The 18230-nt window shown below is 37.4% G+C and overlaps 2 protein-coding genes and 5 non-coding genes across 7 annotated transcripts; all 7 read right to left on the bottom strand.

Annotated features, from left to right (window-relative positions):
- Positions 1-98: 98 nt before the first annotated feature.
- Positions 99-6504, bottom strand: LOC137740075 (G-type lectin S-receptor-like serine/threonine-protein kinase At4g27290). Its single transcript, XM_068479872.2, has 7 exons — positions 2190-6504; positions 1989-2094; positions 1741-1912; positions 1297-1507; positions 894-1131; positions 659-809; positions 99-567 (listed from the first exon to the last, which is right to left on the bottom strand). The coding sequence occupies exons 1-7, from the start codon at positions 3493-3495 to the stop codon at positions 259-261; spliced, it is 2493 nt and encodes an 830-aa protein (XP_068335973.2). The 5' UTR covers positions 3496-6504; the 3' UTR covers positions 99-258.
- LOC137741238 (small nucleolar RNA snoR97) lies at positions 4520-4628 on the bottom strand. The gene has a single exon (XR_011069266.1). It is a non-coding gene; the product is annotated as a small nucleolar RNA snoR97 (small nucleolar RNA).
- On the bottom strand, positions 4919-5033 carry LOC137741226 (small nucleolar RNA Z278). Its single transcript, XR_011069254.1, has one exon. It is a non-coding gene; the product is annotated as a small nucleolar RNA Z278 (small nucleolar RNA).
- LOC137741227 (small nucleolar RNA Z278) lies at positions 5179-5297 on the bottom strand. The gene has a single exon (XR_011069255.1). It is a non-coding gene; the product is annotated as a small nucleolar RNA Z278 (small nucleolar RNA).
- LOC137741216 (small nucleolar RNA Z223) lies at positions 5339-5431 on the bottom strand. The gene has a single exon (XR_011069246.1). It is a non-coding gene; the product is annotated as a small nucleolar RNA Z223 (small nucleolar RNA).
- On the bottom strand, positions 5488-5576 carry LOC137741249 (small nucleolar RNA U36a). Its single transcript, XR_011069276.1, has one exon. It is a non-coding gene; the product is annotated as a small nucleolar RNA U36a (small nucleolar RNA).
- Positions 6505-13234: 6730 nt separating the features above from the next.
- LOC137740862 (receptor-like serine/threonine-protein kinase SD1-8) lies at positions 13235-16744 on the bottom strand. The gene is made up of 6 exons (XM_068480667.2): positions 15391-16744; positions 15035-15306; positions 14591-14801; positions 14188-14425; positions 13952-14102; positions 13235-13848 (listed from the first exon to the last, which is right to left on the bottom strand). Exons 1-6 carry the CDS (start codon positions 16709-16711, stop codon positions 13540-13542), a joined length of 2502 nt encoding a protein of 833 aa, XP_068336768.1. The 5' UTR covers positions 16712-16744; the 3' UTR covers positions 13235-13539.
- Between the last annotated feature and the right edge of the window lie 1486 nt (positions 16745-18230).

Below are 18230 nucleotides of genomic sequence, written 5' to 3'. Positions count from 1 at the left end.
TGATAACAATCCGATTCGTTATCGTGTCGACCCGAACACCTGTTAATTTCGTGTCGTGTCGTATTGGATTATCGGATCGTGTTAGAAATTGCCGAGCCTAGATACAAGTGACACTCTATTTTAAACTAATAAAAATATGGTTGTGCCGAGGAATGAGGTGGTTTGCAGTTGAAAAATACTTTAACATATATTTAATCTACTACTATTGTAGGTTATTTTCTTTTCTCAACTGCTTGCCTGTCACTGCTCTTCCAACGCCTATCGACCTTCTGGCAAACTCATGGTGACTGCATTGGGGGACAAACCAGTAGGCGTTTTAGAAGAGCAAACAGGATTGGAATTTCTGTGTGTTGAAAAGGCAAGTTCTTTGGATGGCGGAAGAGATGTAGATTCATTGCCCTGCAACATATGAATTACCGAAGACATTGTTGGTCGATCAGCTGGAGTTTCTTGAACACACAAAAACCCTATATGGATACACCTCAAAGCTTCATCGAGCCGACATGCTTCCCTTACTGATTCATCAATCACCTCCATTCCTCTTCCTTCTTTCCACAATTCCCATGCCTAATTAAAATGTTGAATTTACAGTCATTTGCAAATTTGGAAGGCTTAAAAATGGAAAGATCATGAGTTGGAATAATTTTTCAATACTTACCCATCCGGCAAGAGTTGGTGAATGTTCAAAGCGGTAAAAAGCAGCATTCTTCTTTCCGCTTACAATCTCCAACAACAACACTCCGAAGCTGAATACATCTAATTTCTCAGAGAAATGACCATATCTCGCATACTCGGGTGACATGTAGCCGCTGCGCATAATTGACAATATGTAGAGAAGTAAGCAATAGAACATTCCTTGAATGAAAACATGTCCCAGATATATGCAGACTTACTATGTGCCAACAACCCTATTTGTATTTGCTTCAGTCTGATTTATCTCGAAAATCCTTGCCATTCCAAAGTCTGAAATTTTGGGATTCAAGGCTCCATCCAACAGTATGTTGCTTGCTTTTAGGTCCCTGTGGATGATTTTCAATCTCGAGTACTTGTGGATATAAAGTACTCCTTGAGCAATGCCTTCTATAATTCGAAAACGTCTTCCCCAATTTAATTCAATTTTTTCAGATGCATCTGATTGGACAAAACACGAAGAAAGATGAGCAAGTGTTTTACTTTTCATTTTAGAAAAAATGTTGGACACAGTGCATAACATGCATCTTGCAGTACATGACATTTGCACACAAGGAAAATAATTTGCAGAAACAAAGAATTAATAAGTCATTAGCGTGTATTTACCAAATAAAAGTTTGTCTAAGCTCCGATTGGGCATGTACTCGTAGATCAATATCATTTCCTCATCTTCAAGACAGCAACCCAAGAGCCTAACGAGATTGGTATGTTGGAGCTTGGCAATAAGTTTTAACTCATTCATGAACTCCTGGTGTCCTTGGCCTGACTTTTTTGATAACCTTTTTATGGCTACTTCTTGGTTTTCAGCCAAAATTCCCTGTACGGAGGCAGAAAAGCGCACAAGAAAGAATTTTTTGAAGTTCAAAGAAAAAAAATCATATTTTCTGAAAGGGGGAATGATTTTTGCACAGCCTTTTTCTCCTACCCACCCCTATTTTTTCCGTCCTTTGATTCTCTTTGGATTTGTTCAATCTAAAGGTCAGAAATAAACAAAGGTGTTCAAGAGAAGAAAAATGTACTTGTATTTAAAGCACATGGTGGAAGTGTCACCTTGTAAACAGGGCCAAATCCTCCCTCCCCGAGTTTATTAGCTTCAGTAAAGTTGTTTGTAGCAGCTACTATAGCCCTTAAACCGAAGATCGGTAGTTCTGTATCATCCTTTCCACCTCCACCTCCAACATCAAATTTACTTTTAGTCTCATTATGGTTCTTCTTATGCTCTCTGTTTTAGTCATACTGTTAGAACACGTTTGAGGGATAAAGACATAGAAAGAGATGAAATCGAGTGGTAGCCGTACCTTTTATTTCCCAAAGTTTTCTTCCATAAGAAATAGCCAAAAATGACAACAATCAAACCAATGATTGTTACGACTATTGCAATCAAAAGGGACGGCTTAATTACACCTGCAAGGAGAAGAAAAAGATTTTGTTGACAACATCAAGATAATGGCTCCAAATAATGATCACTAAGTGCGACACGAATATCATTCTCTTATTACGTTTTTTCTTAATGTCGGAAGCTGCAGCTCTGATGTATAAAATTCCTCCACCATCATTTGCTTCTAATACTTGCAGATTCAAGACATCTCCATGCCACATTGAACATCCATCGCTGCTGCTATAAGTATAAGCAGTGCACTGGCATTCATTTAAGCAGGCTGATCTACAACTTTCGATACTAAGAGCACCTTCATATTGTCTATTTTCAGGCATTAACTCCATATTTACTTTTAGAAACCCGTCTTGCGTAGCATTCCCACACTTCACACTGGTTCTTCTTGAACATCCACCAGAATAAATCTGCGAGTCCCAATCACTCTGCAGGTTTGGCACAAAGCCCTTCAAACATTTGCAGTAGTTCAAGGATGTGGGTTTGCAACTGGAGAAAGTCCCACAAGAAGCATAAACATCACACTGTCTTGGTTGAGACCAAAACAAATTCCACTGCTTGGAATTCTCCAACCATGTTCGTTGCTGAATCTTTCCCGAGGCAGACAACAAGAATTGAGATACAATTTTAGGATTGTTAGGAGAATATGTGAAATAACTTTCATTCTCATTCGTAACATAAGTATAATTGTAGATAGAAACTATCCTCATTTCAGGAATTTGGTTGAAAATGTGCGAACTTTCATCCCATGGTCCGCTGGTCCAATACTTTCTAGACCTATTCCACAATAAGATATATGAACTTCTTTCCTCTGGGTCTGGCTCAAGAGAGTAAAGACCTGGCGCAGGATCCTCCAAATTCTTCCATGAAGTGAGAATTTGGGGATGATTTGTAATTCTGTTGAATCCAAATCTACCTCCTGGTAGCCAAGTGTGGGTTGGATGATCAAAGCTTTGCCATAAAGGCTCTGATGTATTATTACTAGAGCCCGCTTTCAAGACAAGGTTTCCGCTATCCAAAAGAAATGCTTGTACAGAACCAGAATTGGTGGTGGAGTTTAAATTTGTTGACCAAACCGGGGTTTTGGACTCGTTCAAGAGAACTAAATTACCATCTAAGATGCTCAAGACCGAAGAAAATCTATCAAATACTGGTATTTCCCTGTTTGCTACCCAAACAACAGTCATCTCAGATACTACTTGCTTGGAGTACCATATGCCTATATAGTAGTTTGAAAGCTGACCTGGTTTGAAGAAACCTAGCTCAAACATCCCACCTGCAGAGACAATGGTTTGATCGCCTGAGAGAGATTGGTTTTCGCTGATGGTGTCTGCTGCAAGGGAAACATGGGACTCGAGAAATGCACATAATAAAATAACGGAGAACACGAACTTTGAGTTGGGTTTGGTATTCATGGCTGCACAAAGAATTCAGCAGGCAGGCAAAGATTTACCGTATGCATGTTACTGGAACTTAATCTATATGCCCTTTTTGTGGTGATCATTGCAAGTCAACTATTCACATATGAACGAAGTCTCTGTAGAAAATTCAATGTATGGAAAGGGCTTGAACATTGTTCTTCCTCTGGATGAATGAAGTCTTTGTAGATAATGTTGAGAATGAGTCCCACATTGATGAGAGAAGAGACCTTATATGGGCTTAATAAGAGGTTGGGTTTTATGGTGGAACCTCAACTTTCTTCGTGGTATCAAAGCAAGTTTTTCCTCGTATGAAAGTCCAAAAGCCACACGTGCTCATGCGTCACCTAGTTGTTGTCCACGTGTAGTCTTGAAAATTGGTTGGGGCGTGTTAAGATTTGATGATGTGAGGAAAAGATTGTCCCCAATCCATAACTAACAAAAATTAATCACAAAAACAAACAAAGATATGTTGAAAGTTTTCAAACTCCCATTACCACAGAGTTTACAATAACATTCATTTACAAGTGCAAGTCTGTTTTTGGTCTGAACCCATCCATACATGACTAATCCAAGGTAAAGATTTCCAAGGAATTATTATCACTACATAAATTACTTAAAACACAATTCAATTAATAGAGCATACATATCAATTCATCACTAGTCACCTCCAAGGAAATTTAGATGAAATTTAAAAGGTTTTTTTAGCCAAAATGTTCTCTGAAATTTGTATAACTCCTCATTTTGGTCTCTGAAATATGATATCAATAAAATGATAAAAAAAACTCCCAATTTTTGTCAAATCATTTTGACCCATTATTTTCTATATTGAGGATAATTTTGTGTATATTGATTTTTATATACATAATTTTTCACTGTAGGACCAAAATTGAAACCACTTCTATTGATTTTAAATCTTAAAGACCAAAATGAGAAGTTAAGCAAATCTCAAGGATCATTTTGGCTAGAAAGCAAATTTAAAATGAATCAAGAAAATAAAAGAAACACAATAAATGTGATTAGATGTAGTGTTGTTGTTTAACTCCAGTCTTGATCAGTAACACAAGATGAAGCTGATGACAACACTCTAATTTATGAGTTATTTCAGATCCTAAACCTGATCAAAAAAGGATAAGGGTATAGTTGAAACTCAAAACCAACATTTCAACACAACACACAACAAAACCATATGACTGCAATGCCTCAGCTACATCATTTCTGTCAAGGGATGTAGTTTCCACGAGTAGGTTCTACCTGCACAAATGCAGGTTCTCGCTTCCGCCACGCCTCAAACACGTTGGATTGAAACATCATTGAAGCCTAAACATTACTTAATCCTAACAAAATAATAAACATTACTCAGCAAAACAAGCAATTCGCACAAAAACAATGGATTTTGATGCAGTAATTAAGACTTAAAACCTCAGTTAAATCCATTAATGTCATATGCAATGTAGCTTCACCGAGGGGTTCTCCTTGTAAACAAGGTCTCAGCTCCACTACACCTCAAAAAAGCGGATTGAACCATCACAGGCCAAAAGACAAGAAGATATCACCAAAATTTAACACACCAATCACAATCAATTAATAACATACCAAACAACTAATCTAATCTTAGACAGACAACAAACCAAACAAGTAACACAAAGTCATTTTACGAGGAGGGTAAGTAAGATTAAAACCTCAGTTAAATCCATTAAATTCATATGAATGCAGTTTCACTGAGGGGTTCTCCCTGTAAACAGGGTCTCAATTCCACTGCACCGCACCTCGAACAAGAGGATTGAATCGTCAACGGCACCACCAAAAACACAGAAATCCAAAACACTAATTAATAAACAAAAGGCTCAGAGTATGAAACAGCTCTCTCAATCACGAATTTTCTGAAGCAGAACTGGCATAAAGCTGTAAAATTTAGTCATCACTGCCAACATTAATCGACAAAACCCATAAATATCACCACCACAAACCAGCAATAAAAAACTTAAATTGCTCATATCAAGAAATTCAACCATTGATTATCACATTCTACTTCATCGATTGCTCTCAGAAGCGCGAATAATTTGTAATCATCGCCAAAAATTCACAAAACAACATCAAAATACATAAAATAAAAAAATTCCAAATTTTGAAAATTTAGCGGACGTTTTTAGAGGCAAAACTATGAGAAGAGAAATACCTCCACGTTTGACACCGCAATAGGATCTGCGCCTCCATGACTAGCTCTGTCTTCGGAGATTTTTCAAAAACAGGCTTAAGGTGTGTCGAGGCACATCGGATGGGACGCTATTGAAAATTGATGAAAAGATTTTGTGGGAGATGTAGCGGTCGATTTGACACAGAAAAGCCGTGGAGTAAAGAGAGGCTAAACTGCAACACTTGAGGCGACGGCGGCGTCAGAGGGAGGACGCTTTACGATGTCTGAATTCGTCGACGACGGCGGCGGTTGTCCACCATCGCTGTACCTCCAGTACGCGTCCGCCATGTTTGAAGCTTGTCAACCGTCACTACTTGGTTTGTAGGCTCCACGGATATGGGGAGCAGAAAGAAAGGAAGAGCAGAGGAAGACTAAAGATTATGGATTTTCCAGTAGAGAATGAGAGAGAGGAAGAGTAAGAGATGAGAGGAGAGGAGAGGAGAGGAGAGCGGAGAGGGGGCTCCCCTTCTGAGATCAGTGAATGAAAGTAACAGGAAAAAGCGTAGCTTCTCCTTTCCTTTTCACGATGACCAACACGCGTTCCTTCAAATTTTTTATTTTCTGATCATGCATTTTCTCAGAAGCCAAACAGATCGAAAAGAAAATAACACGGTAAGCAAGAAAATTGAGAACCTGATAGTACAGAGCACCAGAAGCTTGGAGGCTACAGGGTGGCCATTGAAAGCTCTTGAAGCTCTGGGGAAGAAGAACAAGATCGTCATTAGGGAAAAGTTGACCAGAATTGAGAGGCCGATCCAGTGAGAAGAGACTGCTTCCTCAAATCACCTCAACAAGAGAAAAGAGTGAGTTGCGCAGCAACTGTATTATTCGTTAACTAAAATAAAATAAAATCAGAGAAATTAAATAAAATAAAATCAGTCATTATCTAACGGTTCCACTGCTTTCCCTCGGACAGTAACGTGATTACACAGAGAAATTAACTGTGACAGAACACAACGCGTATTTTAATAGAAATGGTGAAAAATTTTATATTTTAAGTTATTAACTTTTTACAACATATATCTCATCATTTGATAATAACACATAATATATCATTACGTGTAACGATCAGATTGAAAATTTTCTTCATTAAATGACTCTATAGCCTGTTGGTAGGCTGCATCCCTCAGCTGACTTTTTCGACACCTGGTACTATACAGTATTGCCTATGTGCGATCCAATTATTCTGCAGTCTATCTTTAAGGTCTCGTTTGACAGCTCGGACTATACTGATTATTTATGTCGGATATGATAAATAGTCATAAGATAGTACTGACTAAATTAGTCGGGCGTTTGGTGCAGTATCGGATTAATGACCGTATTATTTATACTGTGTTTGGTACTGAACAGGATAGGACAAGAGAAAAAAAAAATTTAACAAATCCTTCTTTGTTTGTTGAACTTTTTTCATATTTATACCTATTGAAAACCACATAAATTTTCAAATAACAAAGAAAAATAGTAAATTTCATACATCAAATTCAAAATATTTTCCAATAACATAAAAGAAGGTTTACAAAAAACAACTACAATCGTTACGATATATAATCCAACCACATATCCAAGTTCATAAAATATACAAATGCAAGGTGGTTTCAATAAGAAACTGTTTGTCCAGATAGCCAAAATATATGCATGCTACTTTTAACAAAATATATGCATGCTGTAGCTTTTAACAAAATATATTGTTGTTGGTTTGAAATGTCAATTGGGGTTACTTAGTCCAAGTAACATGAGTACAAAGGCTTTTTTCATTGCACCATCCAAAGACGAGAATGTCCTCTCATTCTGTGACTTTTCGAAAATGATATTTAGTGTCTTGATTTGATCCTCAATAGACAAATCCATCTTTGACAATTCTAAAACAATCTCAAGTTTTGGATCCACTCCTTTCCCAAAAGCAACTTGTAAAACTTCACCCAACTTATCAACTGATTCAGAAAACATTTCTTTAAAGGCCACAGCAAGATCATTATCATTAGTAGCTCTCTTCCTTTTTCGGGTACTTGAACTACTGGACCGTCGAGCAACAGAGGGAGAACTAGTCTCTGCCTCATCTTCATCTTCATTAATGTGCTCAGGCTTATTCATCATCTCAGTAGGAGTTGCAGCTCCTACTCCGGTTGCTCGGTCTTTTCCAAAAATAACATTCAATCTGTCATACAATGGAAACGATTTTCCTAGCCAGCGAAAACAAATCACATTATCCATAAAATACAAATAATCTTATTTTGTTCCCTTCAACCTGTCTTGATATAATCAAGCATCCATTAATTTAATTAAGCTGTTATAATGAATGGGGCTAAAGGATATGGTTTGGTAGACACAATCATACTATTAAATTGTATGTAAAGGAACATGTTAAGTAATCAAATATGTAAAGTTAAATTCTAGTATTATGTTAGAGAATTACCTTTACATAGGATTGCCACACTTCAGTGCTATCAACCTCAATACACTTTCGTACATCTCAATGCAAAACCAATTTTATTAACCATGTCATAAACTATTGCATAATCTTTTTTCCACCACCTCATTTTGGACTCAATATGTGGAACTGCCTTTATATTGGCATTAGGACATTTCAAATTAATAGCTGTTTCAAACTGAGCCATTGTTCCGAGTTTGAAACAATCGTTATCACATCGCAAATTTTTAACAACTGCCTCCTCAAGTATGGAGAGCAATGCATCTTCTTCATGTTGTTTCCAAACCCTTCTACTTCCTTTTGGTTGACTACTTTGTTCACTTTCCATTCCTAGAATTACATACACAACATGTGGAACTGCCTTTATGTTGGCATTAGGACATATAATCAATAATGCATATAATTAATAGTAAGTGATAAAAACCATAAGCAAATCATCACACTTTTTAAATAAATACATAACCAGGTCACACTTTGTTCGAATAAAGTATCATAACTGAATACATAAGAAATCACTATTTGTTCAAATAACAAACCATAACCAAATCACAACATGCATATATAAGAAAATTTAATCAAATCACACTTGTGCACACCACTCATTGTACATATTCATAGCCAAAGTGTTTCTCCATGCAGTCCATTCTTGTGTAGGTTGAACATTCTCAATCATATCTTCATCATCATCACTACTTTCAAATTCGTCCAAGTTTAGGATTTCATTTTCTATTGGATCAGTTGACATATGCCTTCTAATAAGATTATGTAATAGGCAGCAGACTGTCATAATCCTAAATTGTGTTTTAATTAGGAAAAATGATGGACCTCTTAAGATGCTCCAACGCATATTAAGTAGTCCAAAACATCTCTCAATGACATTTCTAGCTTGAACATGTTTCATATTGAAATACTCCTCATGATTAATCAGGAGTCTTCTATTTCTCCACTCCGAGAGATGGTAACGCACTCCCCGATACGATGCAAGGTATCCTGGACCATTTGTGTACCCACCGTCCACAAGGTAGTAACACCCTAACACACAAAAAAATGTATATTACTATATATAAGAAAAATGAGGATTCAAATTACTAATATAAACAAATAATCTATTGTTACCCATGGGAACTTTTAATCCCGATGGTCTACTTATCGCATCTCAGAGTACTCTAGAATCAGATGCCGACCCTTCCCAACCTGGGTACACAAATATCAAATTCATGTCCACATTACAAACTCCCAACATATCGATCGCAATCTCTCCCTTCCTTGATCGGTATCTTGGTTTATCTCGCTCAGGGACATGAACGTTAATGTAAGTCCCATCCAATGCCCCCAAGCAATTCTAAAAAAAATCATTAACATTAGTATGCTCAATATATTTAGTTATATTAATTTTAGAAGTAATTTGTATAAAATATGAAGAATACCTCAAACCAACTCCATTTAGGATCTGGGTAGGCATTAGGAATGGGTTCTGGCACTTTCAAAAATGTACCTTGTAGCCTTAACACTCCATGTAGAACGGAATTGAAATACCTACTTATGGTCTCCCCCGATCGACAAAACCTACTCCCAATTGTACGATTCTTGACATGATGTGCAAGTATATGCAAAAACATGCAAACTTGTTCTTCCATTGTCACTACACCATCCAATTTTACTCTACCGTGGTCACGAAGCATTTGACATAAATAATGGAACGTTCTTCTATCCATTCTAATTTGGTTCACACACTGAACATCATCATATCCTATTATGCTATCTAAATAGGCTGACCCTACCATTCTCCTAACAAATGTGCGATTTCTAAGTGCAAGTTGCCGATTCCGCCTTCTAGCTGAATTATGATTCTTGATGAACCACATCATCAACCAAGTCACAATATTGAAGTACCACACGTTAACAATGAAGCATGCGACAATCTTTCTTTGATCCATGTCTAGTGAAAATATAAAATAACATTATTAGATAGTGGCAAAAAATTAAGTAACTGGAGCATGAATGCATAATAACACTGAAAACAGAAGGAAGCATGTTAATAAGTCCTACCAAAAAATGTCATAGGCAGATAATAAATCCTACAGACTGTTGCGGTGATCAGAAGGAAAAATTACAATGAAATCAGAAAGATGTCTTGACATTCATCAGTCAAGGAAGCATGTTACGAATCGAATTCAAAAACACACACTCTAAGGTAATTACTTTACAAACTGGAATAAATGTCAATCAACAATTCAACAACCCTAGTTTGAAATTTTTCACAGACACACACACACACATACACACACATAGAGACACACAGACACACACAGACACAGACACAGACACACACACACACACACAGACACACACACACATACACACGCACACCCACACGCACACGCGCACACACACACGCACACACACACACACACACAGATATATATATATATATATATATATATATATATAAAGTAAAATTCACATAAAAATAAAAAAAATTTGGAATGAGATTTGTAGTTCAGGTGTGGTTAAGAGTTGTCACCGTCGTACCCAAGGTCAAGTTTCCGTATGGTTGTGTTGCGGCTGCGAGACAGCGAGTGAAACGGGAGCTGCGCCAGAGACAAAGTTTTGTTTAGGTAAGTGAACCTGCACACTCCCACTCTACCCAATCATTAAAATTGTAAGTTCAACACCAACAACAAACCCTAAATTTGACCCCAATAGCAAACCCTAAAATTCAAAAATTCTAATTAAAACACAAAATTACATAATCAATTGCATAATTAGAGAGAAAATAATAACTAGATTCAATCAATTGAAAGAAAATTGCAAGAAAAATAGGAGGAGGGGGAAGAATAGAGGGAGGGGCGGAATCCTAGAAGAAGAAATCTGAAAAGAAGAACTGTGATTTAAACGAAGAAGAAGAAGTTGGGAAGACAAACCTGGGATGAGAGGAAGAAAGAGCGCCTGGAGAGGAAGAGAGGGCGCCTGAAGAGGAAGATTGTGTCTCTCAGCGAGCCCGACTAAGTTATACCGTGAATTTGGACGGTATTAGTAAGCGGGTAAACGCCGTGTAAAAAAGGTGGCCCCGGATTATTTAATCCGGTGCCTATTTAATCCAAACGGTCACTAAACACGGTACACCGTATTATTAGTCATATCCGGTGCCTTATACGGTATGCCAAACAGGACCTAAGTCATCAGTTCATCATTTACGTTTGAAATCAATCATTGTCGTCTTTCACGTTTGCTTGTGTGTGGATGCAAAACGTGAAGAACGGCGTGATATTAGGGAAATGTTTTAATGTTAATAGTGAGAGAATTACGTAGTGTTAACAATTATCGTCATTGTTCAATATAGCGCATGATGTTCAAAAATTCGATTCTTATCGTACACATACATGTAATTTTATCAAAATTGACATAACACTGACACACACAATAATTAACCTCATGTTTCTGTCCCACACATAATTTTTTTGAAAATCAGGAAATAGCAAGCAATGGCCATGAATAATACCACTCCCATAAGCATAATCTATCCAACGCTCACTAAGCCACATTATCTCTCTGTTTTGATTGAAACAGGAATTACTTGCCAAACCAACAAGAGGTTCTCTTTTGCATTGTGTGCGCAATTTTAATGGTGTCACTCACTCAATGAATGTTGTTTATGTTTTTAAAAAGTAAATCTTTTATTCAATAAAAGATCGATACATGACACATTTAATTGGATAAGATGAGACTATCTCTCCAAAACAAGAAGCATAAGTACCCTGCCTCACAATTGTAGGGACCCAAAATATACGGGAAACCAAATCAGGTAGAAAAAAAAAGTAACAAGAAACAATGCTACTTACCTTGCCTACAACATTCTTATTTAGCAATTTAAGCCATGAGACAAAAACTCGGCTTTTAGAATTATAAAGACTAAAGTGTTATTAGCGATGGACCATTCATATCGTGCATCGATATGAATGTTTGATGACTGAAGAACAAAAGAAAAGTGAAAGAATATAAGTTTACAAGTTGCCCAAAGCCAATCGATCGAAAACTGGTAAGAGAATCAACAATCATATTAGGAATGCCAAACAGTTTTCTTTTAATTTCCCCTTTGGTTTTCACGTCTGTGCTTTCTTCTCACAAAAGAAAACAAATATGAGAGGAACTCAAAAGAAGAAACTTGAAGCACAAAAACTAAGCCCCAAAACGGAAACATTTTATATGTACGTCCTCCATACATATACCATACTCATGTTGTCTCTCTCAAACACAAGTTTAATCCTGATTTTTTTTTTTTCTTTTTCTGTTTGTGTTTTTGGGCTCGTCCCAATAAAGAATCAGCACAATCATGGGTTTCAAGGTTGTGGAGATCAATAATGCCGAAACTGGCAGCGGAGCTTTGTTCAAGATTAAACTGATGTCCTTACTGGTGCTAATTGTAACCAAGCTGACTCTTACATTGGTGGTAATCGGACTCGAATTGATGATATTAACGCCGTTAGAATGGTGCATTCGTTGGTTGATCCACACTCTTACGTTGGTTTTGTTGTTGTAGCTTGTAAGTGAAACTATCCAAGGTCCTCAAATTTTCTAGATCGAAGTGATATTCACTAAATGTTTGTTTAATTGATTTATTATTGACTTGATCTGTAGGGTGCATTCAGTTTCTCTATAGTTTGAGCAGACAGGTGCATGTGTTTCAGCTCGACAAAGAGAATGTTGACGGTTTGAATCCATTTATTCTTGCAGGCCGAGCAGCCCCTCTGCTTGCCGAGAGCCCATCATCTCCAGCCCGTACTATCGTTAATAAAAGTTGAGTTTAACATGATCAGGCGCATCAAGTGTTCTAGTGATATTTTGCTTTTCAATGTTGAAGGAGGCATCAAGTTCGAATCCTTGTCGATAAAAAAACTGATCGGGCACATAGTTTACTTATAGTTCTAGTTGCCAAACTTGCATTCGGTAGATTCTATATGATGATTATCAAATTTTCTATTCCAACCAAAGGAAAACCCATGTTGTCCATTACGGATATACTAATGTAAAATCCTTTGTCCTAGACCAATTCGGTTTTTAGTTTTTGTCTTCTGAAAGTAGGAAGATGTAAAAAAATCTCCTCTTTATCCTTTTGATACAAGCGACATTCTATTTTAAATTAATATAAATACGGTTGCACCAAGTGGTGCGGTGGGAACATATTTAGAAGTATGGTTACACTCACATTTGCAGCTGAAAAATACATAGCATAAATTTAATCTGCTGCTATTATAGGTTTAGTTTGGATGGGCAAAAACCATAAAACGCACAAACAACTCGGGTAATGTGTAATTGAACCCAAAGTGTTTGTATAAAACTGCTAGTTGTCGGGGTGTTTATTCTAATATACTATACTATTTTCTCAACTGCTTGCCAGTCACTGCTCTTCCAACGCCTATCGACCTTCTGGCAAACTCATGGTGACTGAGTTGTGAGAAAAAATGGTAGACATTTCAGAAGACCGAACAATATTGGAATTTCTGTGTGTTGAAAAGGCAGGTTCTTTGGAAGGTGGAAGAGATGTAGATTTATTGCCTTGCAACATAAGAATTACCGAAGACATTGTTGGTCGATCAACTGGAGCTTCTTGAACACACAAAAACCCTACATGGATACACTTCAAAGCTTCATCGAGCCGACATGTTTCCCTTACCGATTCATCAATCACCTCCATTCCTCTTCCATCTTTCCACAACTCCCATGCCTAATTCAAATGTTGAATTTACGGTCATTTGCGAATTTGGAAGGCTTAAAAACAGAATGATCATGAGTTGGATCATGAGTTGGAATAATTTTTGAGTACTTACCCATCCAGCAAGAGTTGGTGAATGCTCAAAGCGATAAAAAGCAGCATTCTTCTTTCCACTTACAATCTCCAACAACAACACTCCGAAGCTGAATACATCTAATTTCTCAGAGAAATGACCATATCTCGCATACTCGGGTGACATGTAGCCGCTGTGCATGAATTGACAATATGTAGAGAAGTAAGCAATGGAACATTACTTGAATGAAAACATGTGCCAGATATATGTAGACTTACTATGTGCCAACAACCCTATTTGTATTTGCTTCAGTCTGATTTATCCCGAAAATCCTTGCCATTCCAAAGTCTGAAATTTTGGGGTTCAAGGCTCCATCCAACAGTATGTTACTTGCTTTTAGGTCCCTGTGGATGATTTTCAATCTTGAGTACTTGTGGATATAAAGTACTCCTTGAGCAATGCCTTCTATAATTTGAAAACGTCTTCCCCAATTTAATTCAATTTTTTCAGATGCATCTGATTGGACAAAACACGAAAAAAGATGAGCAAGTGTTTTTCTTTTCATTTTAGAAAAAATGTTGGACACAGTGCATAATATGCATCTTGCAGTACATGACATTTGCACACAAGGAAAATAATTTGCAGAAACAAAGAATTAATAAGTCATTAGAGTGTATTTACCAAATAAAAGTTTGTCTAAGCTCCGATTGGGCATGTACTCGTAGATCAATATCATTTCCTCATCTTCAAGACAGCAACCCAAGAGCCTAACGAGATTGGTATGTTGGAGCTTGGCAATAAGTTTTAACTCATTCATGAACTCCTGGTGTCCTTGGCCTGACTTTTTTGATAACCTTTTAATGGCTACTTCTTGATTTTCAGCCAAAATTCCCTGTATAGAGGAAGAAAAGCGCACAAGAGAAAATTTGTTAGAGGAAGTGCAAAGGAACGGTCATGTTTCTGAAAGGATAAATTATTTTGGAACACCCTTTTTTCTCCTTTAGCACAACCATGTGTACTTTGTCCCGTGATTCTTCTCTTTGGAATCACTCAATCCAAAGGTCATAAATAAACATGGGTTTGCATGAGGAGAAAAATGTACCAAGTATACAGTGGAAGTGTCACCTTGTAGACAGGGCCAAATCCTCCCTCTCCGAGTTTATTAGCTTCAGCGAAGTTGTTTGTAGCAGCTATTATAGCCCTTAAACCAAAGATCGGCAGTTCTGCATAGTTCTTTTCACCTCCAGCAGCAAGTTTACTTTTAGTCTCACCATATCTACTCCTACGCTCTCTTTTCTTTCCCAATGTTTTCTTCCATAAGAAACAGCCAAAAATGACAAGAAGCAAACCCGTGATTGGTGAGAGTATTGCAATCAAAACGGACGACTTAATTACACCTGCAAAGAGAAGAAAAAAAATCATTGGGACAACATTAATATTAACGGCTCCAAGTAAGACATGAATAACCATTCTCTTCTTACGTTTTTTCTTGATGTCGGAAGCTGCGATGTCGGAAGCTGCTGCTCTGATGTATAAAGTTTTTCCATCACCGTCATTTTTATCAACTTCTTTCAGATCCCAGACATCTCCATGCCATATTGAACATCCATTACTACTGCCATAAGCATAAGCAGTGCAACGGCAGTCCTTTAAGCAGATCGATCTACACTCTTCGAAACTATAAGCATTTTCATCTTGTTTACTTTCAGGAAATGAATCGCTATGTATTTCTAGAAACCCGTCTCCCGTGGCATTCGCACACCGCACACTGGTTTTTCTTGAACACCCACCAGAATAATTCCGCAAGGCCCAATCACTTTGCCGGTTCGGCTTAAAGCCCTTCAAACATTTGCACAAGGTTGTGGGATTACAACTGGAGAAAGCCCCACAAAAACCATAAACATCACACTGTTGGCTTGGTTCAGCCCAAATCAACATCCACTGCTTGGAAGTATTCAACCATCTTAGTTGCTGAATATCCCCCAAGACAGATATGGAGCATCGTGATACAATTGTCCGATCGTAAGAAGAATAGGTGAAATAACTTTCGTTTTCATTCGTAACATAACTATAATTGAAGTTATAATCTTGCCTCACGTCAAGACCCCGGTTGAAAGTATGTGAACTTTCATCCCATATTCCACTGGTCCAATACATTATAGCCCTATTCCACGATAAGAGATATGATTTGCTTTCATCCATAGCTAGCTCAATAGAGTAAAGACCTGGTGCAGGATCCTCCGAACTCTTCCATGAAATGAGAATTTGGTTATGATTGGTAATTTTGTTGAATCGAAGTCTACCTCCTGGTAGCCAAGTATGGGTTGGATGATCAAAGCTTTGCCATAAAGGCTCTGATGTATTATTACTAGAGCCGGCTATCAAGACAAGGTTTCCACTATCCAAAAGAACTGCTTGTACAGAACCAGAATTGGTGGTGGAGTTTAAATTTGTTGACCAAACCAGGGTTTTGGACTGGTTCAAGATAACTAAATTACCATCTAAGATGCTCAAGACTGAAGAAAATCTATCAGATACTGGTATTTCCCTATTTGCTACCCAAACAACAGTCATCTCAGATACTACTTGCTTGGAGTACCATATGCCTATATAGTAGTTTGAAAGCTGACCTGGTTTGAAGAAACCTAGCTCAAACTTCCCACCTGCAGAGACAATGGTTTGATTGCCCAAGAGAGACCGGTTTTCGCTGATGCTGTCAGCTGCAAAGGAAACATGGGACTCGAGAAATGCACATAATAAAATAACGCAGAACACGAACTTTGAATTTGGTTTAATATTCATGGCTGCACAAAGAATTCAGCAGGCAGGCAAAGATTTACCGTATGCGTGTTACTGGAGCTCAACCTATATGCCCTTTTTGTGGTGATCATTGCAAGTCAACTAAGTCAACTATTCAACCCTTCACATATGGACAAGGTCTTTGTAGAAAATTCAATGTATGGAAAGGGCTTGAACGCTGTTCTTCGTAGAAAATTCCATTGAACGTTGTTCTTCATAGAAAATTCCATGTACGGAAAGGGCTTGAACGTTGTTATTCCTATGTATGAACAAAGTCTTTGTAGAAAATTCAATGTATGGAAAGGGCTTGAACATTGATCTTCCTTTGTCAAAACTTCTGGTAGTATCACAGTTCCGTTCTAATTCACCAATACTCGACAGCATAAAAAGTGTAAACCCTTGAGGCATCACATATCCAAAGCCCGTAAAGAGATGGAGCTTCGAGTTAGGATTAGGACACGTTCAAGTTAGATTGCCTCACCTGCAAGCTAATGTGCCAAGCTAAGCACTTACGCTCGCTACAAATTTATGGTTCATGTGTATCAATTAGGCTACCTACCATCATGATTCCTTTGGTTCAGGAGGTTTTGAGCTTAAATGTTGTTACAACAACAAAGCCTTTTTTCACTAAGTAAGGTCAGCTATATGAATCCTATATAAATCTTAGAACGCCGTTGCGCTTGGTTCTGTGTCACTTCTTCCGTTAGATCCAAATACTCTTAAGTCTTTTCTTAGAGGTTTTGAGCTTAAATATTGTTAATTATAATAAAATCTTTTCCAATCCATAACTAACAAAAATTAATCACAAAAACAAACGAAGATATGTTGAAAGTTTTCAAACTCCCATTTCCACAAAGTTTACAACAACATTCATTTACAAGTACCAAGTCTGTTTTTGGTCTGATTCCAATCAAAAGTTTGCTTATTTATATTCTTTATTCTACCGGATTTTGGGAATTACTTAATACCGGTCCCCCGGCACGGTGGAGATTCCGTAGCATGTCATGAGCACCGAGCTAAGGGGTGGTTGGGCAACTCAAGCGAACCGCTCTACCTTACCGGGAGGGGCTAATTCAAACCCCTTGGGTAAAATAAGAAAAGCCCCGACATTCAAAGCTCCTTTTTTACCATTAGCAAGAACTTGTTTCAATTGCAGATCATAAGGAATTCGAACAACTGGTAATGATTTCCGCATGCCATTTTCTCCAACAATCATCTTCTTGTTTCGATCCTTTAGAAAAAAGTAACAAGAAACAATGTTACCTACCTTGCCTACAACATTCTTATTTAGCAATTTAAGCCATGAGACAAGAACTCGACTTTTAGAATTATAAAGACTAAAATGTTATTCGCAATCGGACCATTCATATCGTGAATCGATATGAATGTTTGATAACTGAAGAACAAAAGAAAAGAGAAAGAATATGAGTTTACAAGTTGCCCAAAGCCAATCGATCAAAAACTGGTAAGAGAATCAACAATCATATTAGGAATGCCAAACAGTTTTCTTTTAATTTCCCCT

The sequence above is a fragment of the Pyrus communis genome, chromosome 9, assembly GCF_041283825.1.
Source record: "Pyrus communis isolate YQ-2024b chromosome 9, ASM4128382v1, whole genome shotgun sequence".
Classification (NCBI taxonomy): Eukaryota; Viridiplantae; Streptophyta; class Magnoliopsida; order Rosales; family Rosaceae; genus Pyrus; species Pyrus communis.
The sequence above is the reverse complement of the archived record's forward strand: the minus strand, read 5'-3'. Positions and strand labels throughout refer to the sequence as shown.